Genomic DNA, 14,610 nt, shown 5'->3' with positions numbered 1-14,610 from the left:
TACTGCTCAGAGAAAAATGTCCGAATCCAGCCTGACGTCTGGGGGAAATCTAAAATAAGGAATCTGCAACTGTAAGTCTCTATCAGACAATCCACTCATTTGCTGCTCACCATAGTGATGTCTATGATTAAACTATATCTTTATCTGGAGTGTAAGGGGAATAAACTATCATTCTAAAGTTCACCAAATACTTGCCTAATTTAAGCTGCATTTCATAGAAATCACACCGATACAAAAAACATCTAGCTGCATCAAGAGAGCACCTTCACAGGTGTCCGGTCCAATCACCACTACTTTTCTTCACTTTCCACGTATTCCAGTAGTGTAGCAACAGTGATCAAAAGAGTTGTGCTTTTAGGCCAGTACATATGTCTCATGATGACAATGGGCGCCAACTACAGGTCCAAATAATGCTTGGCTCCGAGCACATCACTATAGCATTGGAGCATGGCTCTAACTTCAATTACCCTGCCTTCTTTACTGAGGTTTTAACAGCGTTGGCTGCGTCCAACAAGTGTACCATACTATGGGCAGTCAACTAACACTGTCCTCTTCCCTGCACTGGATTGCACCACTGTTGGAGCCAACCACCATACCCAGGTACAAACTGAACTCGACAAAATTATGCAAAGCACTGGGGTGCTTGATCTCATCCTACAACTAGACTAGTCTTATTACTTAGCTCTACACACTTCCTCGCCTCAATTAGATTTCTGGCTTTGGACACAAGACACAGTAGGATTGGCTGGACCACATTAAATATTTACCATGTACGCTATCTGACCATTTATCGGTATTGCATGCACTTAACATTACAGCTAATACACAAGCAAAGACTGGAGACAAAGCCCTGAGACACTAATGGATCATGTGTTTTACTTGGACATCTGTCGGGCCACTGTATCTTACTTCACTGAAAATAAAGATTTATTAGAGACACACCACCCTTTGGGATGCCTTCAAGGTCGTTATCAGGGGAGAGTTTATCAAGTGGCACATGGTTCTTAAGGACGTACATGGCGGCCTAAGTCGCCTGGAGTCAGACATTAAGAAACTTGAACAAGAATGTGAGATCCGCCATGACCAGAGCTTGTTAAACTTACTGAATTAAAAAAAGGCTGGAGTTCTGTGAGACTGTGGACCAGGAAGTAAACTGTCTTGGCAAGTATGCTGCAGCCAGAAGATATGGAGAAGGCAAACAACCTGGCCACACTGCAGCTGGTCCAATTAGACCACTCTTGACCTTGGCTGACGTGATTCAGATCGAAGCCCCCATAACTGGAGTAGTTCATAATTATGAAGATAGCCTTCAAGTATTTGCCGATCTCAATATACCTCAAATGAACATCGCCAAGGCGGACATACACAGTTACCTCAATGGAATCCTTGCCTGGCTAGAGATGTTATCAGTGGGAGCAACCTTTTGCCCATTAGGCTACAGGAAACTAGGGGAGTGATCAAGTCTCTAAACACCACCTCAGCCAGTGATAAACTTACCTCGTAATACTCTGTGGAATTGCCCCCCTTCTTCCTGGAAGAATATATTGAGGCATTTGAGATCGGTAGTCTCCTTCCATCATACCACAAACAATAGCGATTACCCTGTTGAAACTGGCCTCCACTTAAAACTCGTATCATCCTCTTTCCCTAATCAACTGATAACAATGAGTTTAGCCAAAATCTTAACAGAATATTGCTGCTTCCCTTTTCTGGTCCATCCAGATCAATCAGGATTCATACCAGGTAGATCAACATCGGACAGTCTCCAAACCCTCTTCACTAACTAATCAAACAGATCCCTCCCTGGAAGCGACAGTTTATAAACACCAACAAGGCCTTCAAATCCATTGAACAGACATACCTGCTATCCACCATTGAACGAATGGCCATGGGCAAGGGGCTTTTACTAAAACGGGTGACTACTCTACGCAGAGACAACTGCTCAAAGTCACTCCGGTACATAACATGCTTCTCCCTCCAGTGCCGATACAAAGCAGCACAAGACAGGGCTGTCCCCTGTCCCCCCTATCCTCTTTACGTTGACAGTGGAGCCAGTGCCTTGCATACTGCGAGTACTATCACACTAAGTAAACTGAATTTGGCACATGTCAGCTTATCCTCTCAAAGTATGTGGAGGAAATCCTATTGGGCAAGAACCCCACCCACAATCTTAACCTAGTGATTGTAGAAAGCACTGCTTTTTGGTGCAGGGTTTGACCTCACTATAGACTGGTCAGAATCAGTTCTGGTTCTGCAAACTATGGTTACTAGGAGACCAATCACCTGATACCACCTAAAAATGCAGACAGATCCCATCCGATACTTATGCATACACTACCATCAAGACCCGACCACTTAAAGAAAACTATGGCAGATTTATGGTCTCCCTATCCAAATCAGTGGAGAGCTGGATTAAGCTAACTTTGTGGCAGGACAGGTGTACTCGTTAATATGGTTCTACTCATACTGGTTCCAAAAATTGCCCACTAGTACTCAGTAAGGCTTTCTTCAGCCACTTAGCCTCACTGATGGGGAGGGTTATCTGGGCTGGCCGGCAACTCCAGAGTGCTTCGCACAAATTACAGATGCCTTATGTGAAGGGTGGCTTCACAGTGCACAATCTCGAAATTTACTACCCAACAAGTCCAGGCTCACTATGCACCACTGGTTCCAGTCCACACGCTTACCTCCCACATCAATTTCGAAGCAGACCTCATCACCCCCAATCCTTTATGCATCACTTTTTGTGCAGGCACAACATCCCAGCAGGGAGAAATACAAGGTGGCATGCACAAGATAGGCCCAGAACAGGCTAGCAACACTGAAAAACTACCCAGCAATCTGCTTAACATAAATACCTTTGATTCGGCACCTGAAACTCTCAGCCACATCGCAGCACGTGGTATGCAAACATCTCACAAAGAGCAATTTAAAAAAAAAAAAACCCACAAACAAACACACTGGGAAACTTGTTCCCTGCGAGCTAGTTCTTAACATGAGGAACTCCTTAACAGTAAGCCTAGCACCTTGATGAACTCCCACGTCTCATTACCTACAAGGTTCAATGACAGAGTAGTTTCCCACATTGCTGATGGAGTCCCTGTAGGCACTGCTCACGCTTATCACTAACCAGGATAAGACCCAGCTGATCTGTAAGTGCGCCATACACATTTTCAACAATGATGACCTCATCAAGAAGCCCAAAAGAGAAAAAGATCTTGGTCAGCTTATCCCATCCCACATTCACCAAGGAGGTTTTGCTGCAAAGAAATAAAAGATTCCCTCCCCCCCCCCCCCACCCAAACAGCAAATTTAGACTCAAATAGCAAAAAAAATAAAATTATTATTATTATTATAATAATAATAAAATAAAAAAACCACTTACACAGCATATTACATCTCATGCAGTCTGCCTACAATGCTATGGCTTCCTAGACAATTCAAATGGCTTCTGGACTACTTTTTCCTCTTTATTTCATAGGCAGCACAATCTCACTGGGAAGTAGTTGAGCGCTTTGCACAACATAGACTCTGTTATATGGCTAATTGCACTTTTGCCTGTTACATGGATAATTGCACTCTTGCCGATACCTTTCACTGCGAGCAAACTTCTGTTTCCTTGTGTTTTTTCTTTGTGCTCATGGCAGCAGTCTGCTTGCATATGTGAAACGGTTTTACTTTTCAGTTTATGTGGCAAGAAAAGTCCGGTTAAGGTTTACAACCTTAATAGCTTTAACTCGAGTAAACGTGAGACCCATTCCATTGCAAATGCTCGTCTTTTACTTGCCCTCATTTTTAGTCTTTCATTCTCTTCCTTCCTTCATATTTCCTCTCCACGATCTCTGCTGTCTGTGCTATTCAGTGAGATGCTTCCTGCTCTAACGTACATACCTAACATTTTGCTATGTGTAGCAGGGTGACTGCAAGGAGAATGCTTGGCTGCACACATGTTGCTCCCGTGTTTCTCTCATTTCAAATGTGCCCCACTGAACACCTATAAGTTTCTAATCACAGTGACACCGACACGACTGTCATTACTGTTTTATTTGCTGACATTTGTCCTGGCACCCATCTCATGAGTTGTAGAAAATGTCAAACATGGTCAGCGTTCATGTGCCTGTTTATCATAAGATTACATCCGGATGCCGCTCTCGCCTGAACCCCAGCTGCAATCCCTTTGGGAAGGGCTGAAAGTATTCGGAGACAATTTGCAATTTCACAAATTTATTGTAGGGGCCCAGGTCACACGACTATGTTTAACTCAAGGTAAGACGGGAGCGGAGGGCTTGTCCACTTGTAACATGAAACCAGTTTTATTTGTTTTAAGATTGTACAATGACTTCTGCACACCTATTGCTCTCTCTGGCCCTGTTACTTATGCTCATTAATGGTGGCTGGCGAGCTTTGAAAATGGCAGGGCATAGAAACGGACACATTCCAGTGGGCAAATCAAGTTTATCAGGTTTGTAGGGGGATTTTGGATATCTCTTGCTGAGAACATTTTGAAAAGAAATAAAGTCACATAATGCACAATTTCTACATACATGTTTTAAAAAAAACAGACTCTGAAAGGGCACACAACAAATTCTAGTAATTTAATGGTGTACCAAGGTAGTTTTGCGCTCTATATGACTTGGTCCCATTTTTTTCAAGATGTACCATGGGTTCTGCCATATGTCAGGAATTATCTCCAGTATGCCAGGGCCAGAATGTTCATGGGTGTTCACCCACATCTCAAGATTTACTTCCAGTATACCAAGGCCACCTTATGTTCATTGGTATCCCCCACCCATATGCCTTGTATGCCCAATTTAACAAAGAATTACATTAAAATATGTCAGTGCTGGTCGTTTGTCGTGGATGACACCTCCCCCCACCAATTAGGAAGAAATTACCTCAGGTATGCAAGGGCCAGCATTCCCCATGTTACCCACCAACACACCACAACTGCATCCTCTTCTTTGCCCAGAATTACCTCCAGGATGTCAGCACCAGTATTTTTACCATGGTTGCCCACATATGTCAAGAAGTACTATCTGCCAGGGCTTCCAGTTTTTTATTGGTAAGATCCTCAACCCAAGTTCTCTCCGCCATAAGCCAAGAATTACCTTCATTATGCCAGGGCCAGGAGCACAATTCCAATCATAACACAAGCACTGACACATATTCATGCGCTTGCACACACAAACTTTCACACATATGTTCACTCAAACACACTGATGCACTCCCCTAGACACTCATACTCTTGCGTAATCTCTTAAAAAAGTGTGTATACACTCACATTTGTCCGATCTGATGTGTTACAAAAGTTTGCATTGTAGCTGCATCTGCTATGAAGCATGGCAAACATTTTTCTTCGTTCACTATTCAAAAGTCAAAACAAATACAACGGTCAGTGCATGTTTTCATGCATGAAATAGACCTATGAACGGAATGGCACACTCACATAAATTAAGTGAATTGGATTTATATTGGAACTGAAATACAAATTGTAGGAAAATGGAGTATTATGCAGTGCTGCTGGTGTGGCTTCTCTAAGTAATACTCACAACACCCCAAAGATGGTCCTTGGATTCACAATAATAAATCCTTAGCTCAGTCCTTGTAGTATGTCAAAGAGCAGTCAGGCTTTATTTGAGGAGCACGTGTTAAGCATTTCAGAGTACCAATATGGACCATAAGTAAATTGACAACTCAAAAGAAATGACACCAATATTAATTTAGCCCAGGGGTCTCCAATCGTTTCTGTACGTAGAGCTACAGCTGATCAGTGTAAATCATTGTGAGCTACTGAAGGCTAAACAAGTCGTAAATGTGGCACTGTTACATCCAACACAAACATGCAACCATTTATTATATATATATTTTTAATAGGAGAAACCTAAAAGTGTAGAGAAACAGTCAGCTAAAATGTTCAAAATATGGAACATTTTTCTTGACTTTAAACTTCTCCCATTTATAACAACTGACTTATTTTCAGCTACACATATGGACAGTGTCTACTGGAAACTGGTACAAACAGCAGGGCATTTGCTACAGGTGACATTTTGAAACAGGAGAAAATTAAAATGAAGAGTTAACTTAATCAATAAAGTAACTACATTTTAATTTCTCCCATTTAAAAGCATTCAGAAACATCATTTTGTTGTCCTTATATAAGAGTTAAATAGGTCAGTGGTTCAGTTTTTCACCTCTGTGCCCCAGCCTCGGTCATAAATCTGACTGAGCACTGCTTATTTTCAGGCCCTGCTATCTGCAGCCCGATGTTAAAAAGGTTAAATAAACACAGCCTTTTCTTAACTGCAAAAAGAAGATGTGACCCTGTGCTTATTTAAAAATGAACTCAAGGCTATGAGCTACTTTGAAGGTGTCTGGGAGCTACTGGTAGCTTGCAATGGCCTGGTTGGTGACACCAAAAGAAAGTAAGCCAGATACGTATAACTGGACTTATGGAGTTTCAAGTGATAAATAATTTAATGCAGTTCAAGCTGTCAAACTTTTGCAATTGCGGTCAATGGGAAAAATCACTAGTGACACGCCCACTTTCAGGGTGAGTTTAGTGGGGAAACCCTTGTAGTTAAGGTTGTGTGGGTTCCAGGACCAAGCTACAACAGTGAGACCAATTTTACCTGGCTTGAGAGGGCAATGTGCAGAGGTGTCCTGGCTGTCCCTGAGAGAAGTAGCCGAGGGTGCTGAAAAATGGTACGTTTGACACGGTCACTTGCAGGTCAAGTTTGTGGGAGTCCACTGGGGGTTAAGCTTGTGTGGTGCCCATGGGCCAGGATTCAACAGGCAGAACAACTTCACCTAGTCTGGGTGACATGGGTGCAGAGGTGTGCTTGGCTATCTGTGGTGCTGAACGGGAGCTTTGGTTGCTGGCTTTAATACCGTGATGGTGCAGGAAAGAAAATAGTTGCAAAAACTCAACAACTGAGCTACTGGTGAGGTCGAATGCAGGTGCTGTGGTGTGCCCTCAGGTTGCAGCCTCGAGTAAAAGGTGGAGATGACCCGACTGGCCATTTCACCTTTGAGCTCCGGCCCACTCTTTAGGGTTGAGTGCCAAGCGCTCTGTCCCTTTTGTTATCGCTCTACGGGCTTGTAACCACACCCATGTCCTGCTCATCAGTTTGGTTGGTTTGTTGGCTTGCATTTTTTACAATTCGCTCGATTTCATTCACTTGAAAAGTCATGCCTTTTTCTGGTGTTAAGCCCTCCTCGAGCACCGGCCAACTACTGAAAACATACGAGGCTCCACATTTTCTGTATGGCTTCTAAACTACCTTTTCTCTTTATTTTGTAGGCAGCGCGATCTCGCTGGACAGCAGTTGAGCTCTTTGCATGACATCTACTCCGTTATATGGATAATTGCATTTTTGCCAATATGCTTCACTGGGGCAAACTTCTGTTTCCTTTTCTGTTTACTTCGCGCTCATGGCAGCCGTGGGATCGCTTATGTGAAACTATTTTACTTTTCAGTTTATGTGGCAAGAAAAGTCCGGTTAGTAGTTTACAACGCTAATAGCATTAACTCTAGTAAATGCGAGACCCACTGCATTGCAAACGCTTGTTATATTTATCATCCTTTTTTCCAAACAAGTTAAATTTTAATGCGTTTTATTGAAATGCATCAACCACATGTATTCTATGTTAAATATGGTTCAATGATACATGTATATATTAACAACACCACCATTACTTATATTATCGCATTTTGCAAGCTGTTAATGGAAAGAAACAAAAAGCAGTGAACCATTCCCCCTCCAACCCCTCTGCCCACTTAGTTATGTCACCTATCTACAGGGTAGTGTATATTATCTATTAAATGAGGGGAGAGCAGGATTGTAGGCCACATGCAATGATGGGAGGCGACCAGCACCACCTCCCATCAGTCAGATGCACAAGTTAGGTAGGAGTGACAGTTGTATTTTTATTTATCATCCTTATAAATAGTTTGTATTCAAGATCCATAAATATATTCGTATGCTTTGGCACAGTCTAATTCACAAAACACTTATGTACTGTACTTACAAATCCAGGGGGTAAAAGAAGAACACTAGATATTTTCCTCGATAATCCGAAAGTTTCAGTTCCTTAAATTCTCCATTGATCACAGCCGTTCCTTCAAAATAAGGAGCTTGTTTGGAAACTAAAAACAATGTTATTATTTAGGGAGTAGGTCGGAGAGTAACATTTCATAAAGCAACCAATTACATCAGCAATAACTGCTTACAGAGAATGTCCAAAGCAACAGGCAAAATAACCACCACAAAATATTTTGAAGTGAGGCAATCTCAACTATTTGTAGAAGCAAGGTTTAAACAGATTTGGAGGTGAATGTGAAATTTTAAATATGCGCGCATCAAGTGTTTCTGTACCTAAGTTCCTGAAGACATTTGCAGATTCCCTCCAGTAGTGGAGGAATTTTATGCCATGACCAGAGGAGAGGATTACACATGTGTCTCTTATTACTGCTCAACAGCCTTTTAAAAGGCTATAAGCCAAGTACAAAGCATCTTCAAAACCAAATGTCTCAGTTTATTAGGTCACAACCCAATCTGACGGACAGGCCAATTTCCATACAAGTCCAAGATTTACTCTTTTCTTCCTGCTAGGCTGTAATTTAAGTACAGAAGCGCTTGTCGTTTACATTCCAACACGTACAGTGTTTAGGAGGGACTCTGCCCCCAGCTTATCCTTGCTGCATTTGAATAGAACCTGAAGACAGGGCTTTTTCGTTAGAGGCCTACTAGTTTGTGCCCAAGCTAACAGCCGCAGGTATGTTCTTCAAATCACCCCATGCAGGCAGATACCCAGTGGGCTACATGTAAACACACCAGTTTAAAAAAAAAAAAAAATACATACATCAACAAAAATGCTTTATCTAAAGGCATGCAGGCCCTGGGAAGGCAGCTTCTGCTCTTGTTAGCCTGCCACCCAGTGCTTCCCCTCTTAAGGAGAAGTGGTATGGGGGAATGGCACGGAAGTGACTTATCCCAAGATCCCTGATAACTCAGAACCTCGGATTGGTGGTGGAGGAGGAGGAGGGTTTGGGGGTATGCAAGAGTAGTACTGTACTACCTAAGGGCTAAGTGAAAAGGAAAACAAAACAAAACAAAAACAAAAAAAAGTGTTCCATTCACTTTGATGCTTTTGAATGCATTGGGGACACGTTTGAGACCGTCTTCTATCCCGACTACCCCCTACTAGGACACTGACCAACCAGACCTTGGATGAGAATGTCAGGACAGATGACTAACTTGTAAGAGGAGGAACCCAGGCTGAGGCATCCTTAGCGTCTCAAATGGATTAAATCCCACCAAGTCTCCAACCCAGACCTGAACCCAGGTGGTCAGGGCCTGTCCCGGTTCCAGCAATAGGAGATGCACAAAGCTTGTGCTTATAATGGACAGAAGACTAGTGTCCCTGTTCTAGGGATAGCACAAGGTGGTAGTGGAACCATACAGTGTTTTGAAATGGATAGCGTGACCAGATCTTCTTTTCCTGTGTCATCAAGGGCTAAGTTTAGAAATTCAATGAAGCCTTTTAGAAACAAAGGAACACTGAAGAGTTCTTTCTGAACAATCCATTTGGTTCACAGGAGACATGAGGGGTAAAACTGCAGTGTCTGTTGTGCAACATAAGCAAATTCATATGTAAGGTCTACCCTCTCCTCTAACCCAGATTAATGTTTCAAAAGGTCAGATGACAACCAGTTGCAGAAACCTCAAACTATATTGTGCCCGGGTTTGAGAAGCATCAGGTCACACAATGTTTTTCAAGCAAACAATCACAGACAAGCACTTGAAGATAACCACCTCACTCTTCACAAAACTGGTTCTGAAGGTTGAGAGCATGAGTCCACATCCTGGCTAGAAAACATGTATAGGTGTGGGACACAAACCACAGCATATGCTATAGCTCTTCATGGCAAAAGAACAACTCTGAGGAATACTTTAAGGACAGCTGTGCAACCAGGGCTGGTGTCAACAGTCTCCCAGTGGTGAGGGGGAACAATCTGCTGGAGTCAAAGGTCTGCCTGTTGGCTTACTGAGAAAGCTTATGAGCCTTCCTGGAGCGACTGGAAAGACTGTCCAGCAGAAGCCTCGCCTGCCCCTTGACAGAAGGATAGCCAGGAAAAACAACTACCTGAAAGCAAAGCCAGGATTTACCTGTGCTGTAGAAAGTCCCCCAGTCTGACAATTTCTGGCAGGAGCACAAACTTCCTATCTACAGCACCACCACAGTTAAGAGCAAGTGACAGGCATGAACTGAATGCGCATTTGACTTGCAATGTTCCAGAATCTGCACCAGAGATCTAACCAAGCTTTTTCCATTATTATTGGGGTAACAAGCGTCATCCTGGTCATAATGAGGGGGGAAATAAGCAGGTGTAACGCTGCAAGGAGTGAAAGGTTGACTGCCCTATACACTAGACTGAACTAAGTAGTTTTTAGTACTGTTACAAGATTAAAAAGTACTTTTTCGACAAAGACAGGCACTGGTCTGAACACTGAAGTTTTTGTTGCTCTTTGTGGTCCTCACCGGAACTGGTGCGAAGCCTCACAGCGTAGACTGTGCACCAGGATTTAAGGAAGACCTCTCCGCAGCCTTTGCCACTGTATGCCACTAAACCCTCCACGCACGCCTTTTTGATGCTACAATCCGACACAAGGCCCTAGACTGGCTCATCCCCTTCCACGCCGAAAGAACCCAAAGAGTTCACCTCCCTCCCTTCCGGTCTCCAGCCATCAAGATCATCTGTGGGGTCCGCCAAGGATCCTCTCAGCCCCATCCTCTTCAACATGTACGTGCCCCCCCCCCCCCCCCCCCCAACATCCTCCACCCCCATGGAATCACCATCATCTCTTACGCAGACGACACCCAGCTCATCATCTCCCCCACCAGGAACCCAGCCACCGCCAAGACAAACCTGCACGCTGGACGTCGCCAAATGGATGACAGCAAGCCACCTCAAACTTAACTCCAACAAAACAGAAATCCTCTTCGGCCCCAACAAGACAGCATGGGACGTCTCCTGGTGGCCCACCACTCTCAACACCCACCAACCACGCACGCAACCTTGGCATTGTCCTAGACTCCTCTCTCTCCATGGCCCAGCAAATCAACACCATATCGTCCTCCTGCTTCAACACCCTTCACATGCTACGCAAGACTTTAAAATGGATTCCTTTAGAAACAAGAAAAACGGTCACCCATGCCCTCATCAGCAGCAGACTGGATTATGGCAAAGCCCTCTACGCTGGGACCACAGCCAAGCTTCAGAAAAAACTCCAGCGAATCCAGAACGCACGTCTCATCCTCAACCTTCCCCGCCACTAACACATCTCCGCTCACATCAGATACCTACACTGGCTGCCCATCAGCAAAAGGATCATCTTCAAAGTCTTCAGCCACGCTCACAAATCCCTCCACGACACTGGACTGGCCTACCTCAACGAACGAGTAAACTTCCACATACCAACTCAACATCTCCGCTGACCTCACCCTTGCCACAGTCCCCCGCATCCAACGCACCACCTCCGGCAGCAGATCCTTCTCCCACCTCCCTGCCAAGACCTGGAACTCCCTCCCCACCAATCTACGCAAGACCCAGGACCTCCTAACTCTCAGAAAGCACCTCAAGACATGGCTTTTTGAGCAGTAAACATCAACCCCTGCCACCCCCCCCCCGCGCCTTGAGACGCTAACGGGTGAGTAGTGCGCGTAAGAAAGTTTTTGACTGATGGATTGATTGAAGATACTGTGCTCAGAGGGCCTAAGTGAAGCCCTGTATCCGGCCCACGCTCTATCACGGTCGACCTGAACTCTTGACTTTGTCCTGGTCCGGTGAAACCAGAAAAACAGTTGCCGCGTTGCACTTTTAAAGATTTTGGTGAAAACAGAGCACAAAATTGTAGCTCTCGGGCTCTACATATTGGATTGTTGTCACTGGGGTCTTGTTTTACTCAGATATATATATTCTCTATTTTTCTAGACTGCTGTGGAGCCTTTTTATGGCGTTTTTTAATTTAAGTGGTGCACAAATATTTTACACATTTCCTCTTAAGTTAAGCCTGCCTGCTCTGTGCCAAGCTACCAGAAGGTGAGCACAGTTTAATTCAGAGAGTCTACATGACTTACCATGACTAGGATTTTGGTTCCTACTTGGACAGGGTCTATACCTATGACGACTAGAGAACCCATTTCTAACATGGAGTACCTCGGGCTTTAAAAACTTTGGATGAGTTTTGAGGTCTGGGAGTAGGGCTACAACTATGCCTTCCCTCCCTGGACTATAATCATGAGGGTGGTGGCACAAGAGGCTACAAGGAGCAAATGTGATCCAGGTGACACTGCCATGGAAAGCTCAAGTCTGGTTTCCATTTCTACTGAAACTTGCACCAGTTCTTCTCTTCCCATCTCAGAACATTCTGATCAATGTTGCATCAGTTGGTCCTTACAAACCAGAAGGTCAATTGTTGAGTGTTCGAGCCACAATGAATCATTTATTCAGAAGGTCTGTTTAGACAGTGCAGTGTAACCAAACATTAAAGATTAATCTGGAGATGGTGGTCCAACTGGCATCTGGTATAAAGTCTGGATTCTGCAGTGGCAGAACATGCCAATATAATGAACTTCGACAGATGGTCAATGCTCCATTAGTCTATCTGCCCATCATTGAGTTTTGCTCCAAAGCTTCAACCGGACTTCCCCTTGTCAGCTCTTCAGCAACAAACCACTCCAATTTGTAAATTGTTACAATAGATAAAACAATAGACCACATAACTTAGATGTTCACACCTCCAAGGTTTGCATTTAGCACTCAAACAGTTTCTACCCTGGTGAAAAATTAGTTCTGCAGAGCGTTGGGGATTCACGCTTCCGAAGTGAGGCTGGAGTCCCTTTAAATATGGTTTCTTTGTTGCCGTTTGGACAGAGCCGACGTCCACAGGACTTGCTTGGTCCTTTGGTTGCAGGGCAGAACTTTGAGTCCGCCAAGGTCGCTGGATGCATCGCTGTGCAGGTTCTTGGAGTCTGGAGACATGCCTGTAGGGCTGGGGTCAAGTCAGTTGTTATCTCCGTCTTCTTTGCAGGGGTGGTCAGCAGTCCTTGTTGTAGGTCATCAGGAATCTGGTTTCCTGGGTTCAGGGTCACCCCTAAATACTTAATTTAGGGGGGTGTTTAGGTCTGATGGGCAGTAGCCTATGGCTACTGTGCTGGAGGGTGGCTACACCCTCTTTGTGCTTCCTCCCTGTGGGGAGGGGGTTACATCCCTTATCCTATTGGGGGTGGGGGGGGGAGAATCCTCCAAAGCAAGATGGAGGATTTCCTAAGGCAGGGGTCACCTCAGCTCAGGACACCTTAGGGGCTGTCCTGGCTGGAGGGCGACTCCCTTGTTTTTCTCATTATTTCCTCCAGACTTGCTGCACAAAAGTGGGGGCTGTGTCGGGGGGGGGGATGCGTGGGGCGGGCATCTCCACTAGCTGGAGAGCCCTGGTGCGCTGCAACACCAGGCTTGAGCCTTTGTGGCTCACCGCCAGGTGTTACAGTTCCTGCAGGGGGAGTAGTGAAGCACCTCCACCCAGTACAGGCTTTGTTCCTGGACACAGAGTGCACAAAGGCACTCGCCCCACGTGCCCAGAAACCAGTCGATGTGGCAGGCTGGCAGAAACTGGTCAGCCTAGCACTAGTAGTTGGACAGATATACAGGGGATATCTCTAAGGTGCCCTCTGTGTGTATTTCTCAATAAATCCCACACTGATGCCAGTGTGGATTTATTGTGCTGAGAAGTTGGATACCAAACTTCCCAGTATTCAGTGCAGCCATTATGGAACTGTGGCGTTCTTGTTGGACAACCTCCCAGACCATATACTCTTATGGCTACCCTGCACTTACAATGTCTAAGAATTGGCTTAGACACTGTAGGGGCATAGTGCTCATGCAACTAGTCACTCACCTGTGGTATAGGGCACCCTGCCTTAGGGCTGTAAGGCGTGCTAGAGGGGCGACTTATCTATGCCACAGGCAGTGGGTTGTGGGCATGGCACTCTGAGGGGAGTGCCATGGCGACTTAGTCTTTTTCTCCCTGCCAGCACACACAAGCTGTGAGGCAGTGTGCACATGCGGAGTGAGGGGGTCCCCAGGGTGGCATAATATATGCTGCAGCCCTTCGAGACCTTCGCTGTCCACAGGGCCCTTGGTACCAGGGGTACCATTTACAAGGGACCTCTCTGTGTGCCAGAGCTGTGCCAATTGTGGAGACAAAGATACAGTTTAGGGAAAGAACACTGGTGCTAGGGCCTGGTTAGCAGGTTCCCAGCACACCTTCAATCATAACTAGCATCAACAAAAGGCAAAACATTAGTACTGATTTAACACCCGTCAGCTTAATGTGTGCAGTGTGGTCATGTGAAGCATGTTTGTATCAATGATAGTGCAGTTGCAAAATAAAGAAGTGCATGGTCAACTAATAAATATTCAGTTGTGACAGGATGAACGGTATCTAAGCTGCAGCCTCTTTTCTTTCATTTTTTTTATTCCTCACACTCTCATTTTATCAATCTTAAAACTCTACTAGGACACCTCGGCTCATCTGAAATGTTTTGCTA

At 44.8% G+C, this 14,610-nt stretch overlaps 1 protein-coding gene across 1 annotated transcript in view; it reads right to left on the bottom strand.

Moving 5' to 3' along the window:
• PRDX4 (peroxiredoxin 4) overlaps positions 1–14,610 on the bottom strand; it is a 149,538-nt gene that overhangs the window by 110,199 nt on the left and 24,729 nt on the right. The window contains exon 2 of the mRNA XM_069204743.1: positions 8,029–8,146. Coding sequence (XP_069060844.1) covers positions 8,029–8,146 — 118 coding nt within the window. The remainder of the gene's footprint in view (positions 1–8,028; positions 8,147–14,610) is intronic.

This window comes from Pleurodeles waltl, chromosome 8 (genome assembly GCF_031143425.1).
Source record: "Pleurodeles waltl isolate 20211129_DDA chromosome 8, aPleWal1.hap1.20221129, whole genome shotgun sequence".
Lineage (NCBI taxonomy): Eukaryota > Metazoa > Chordata > Amphibia > Caudata > Salamandridae > Pleurodeles > Pleurodeles waltl.
This window is presented reverse-complemented; position numbering and strand designations above follow the sequence as displayed.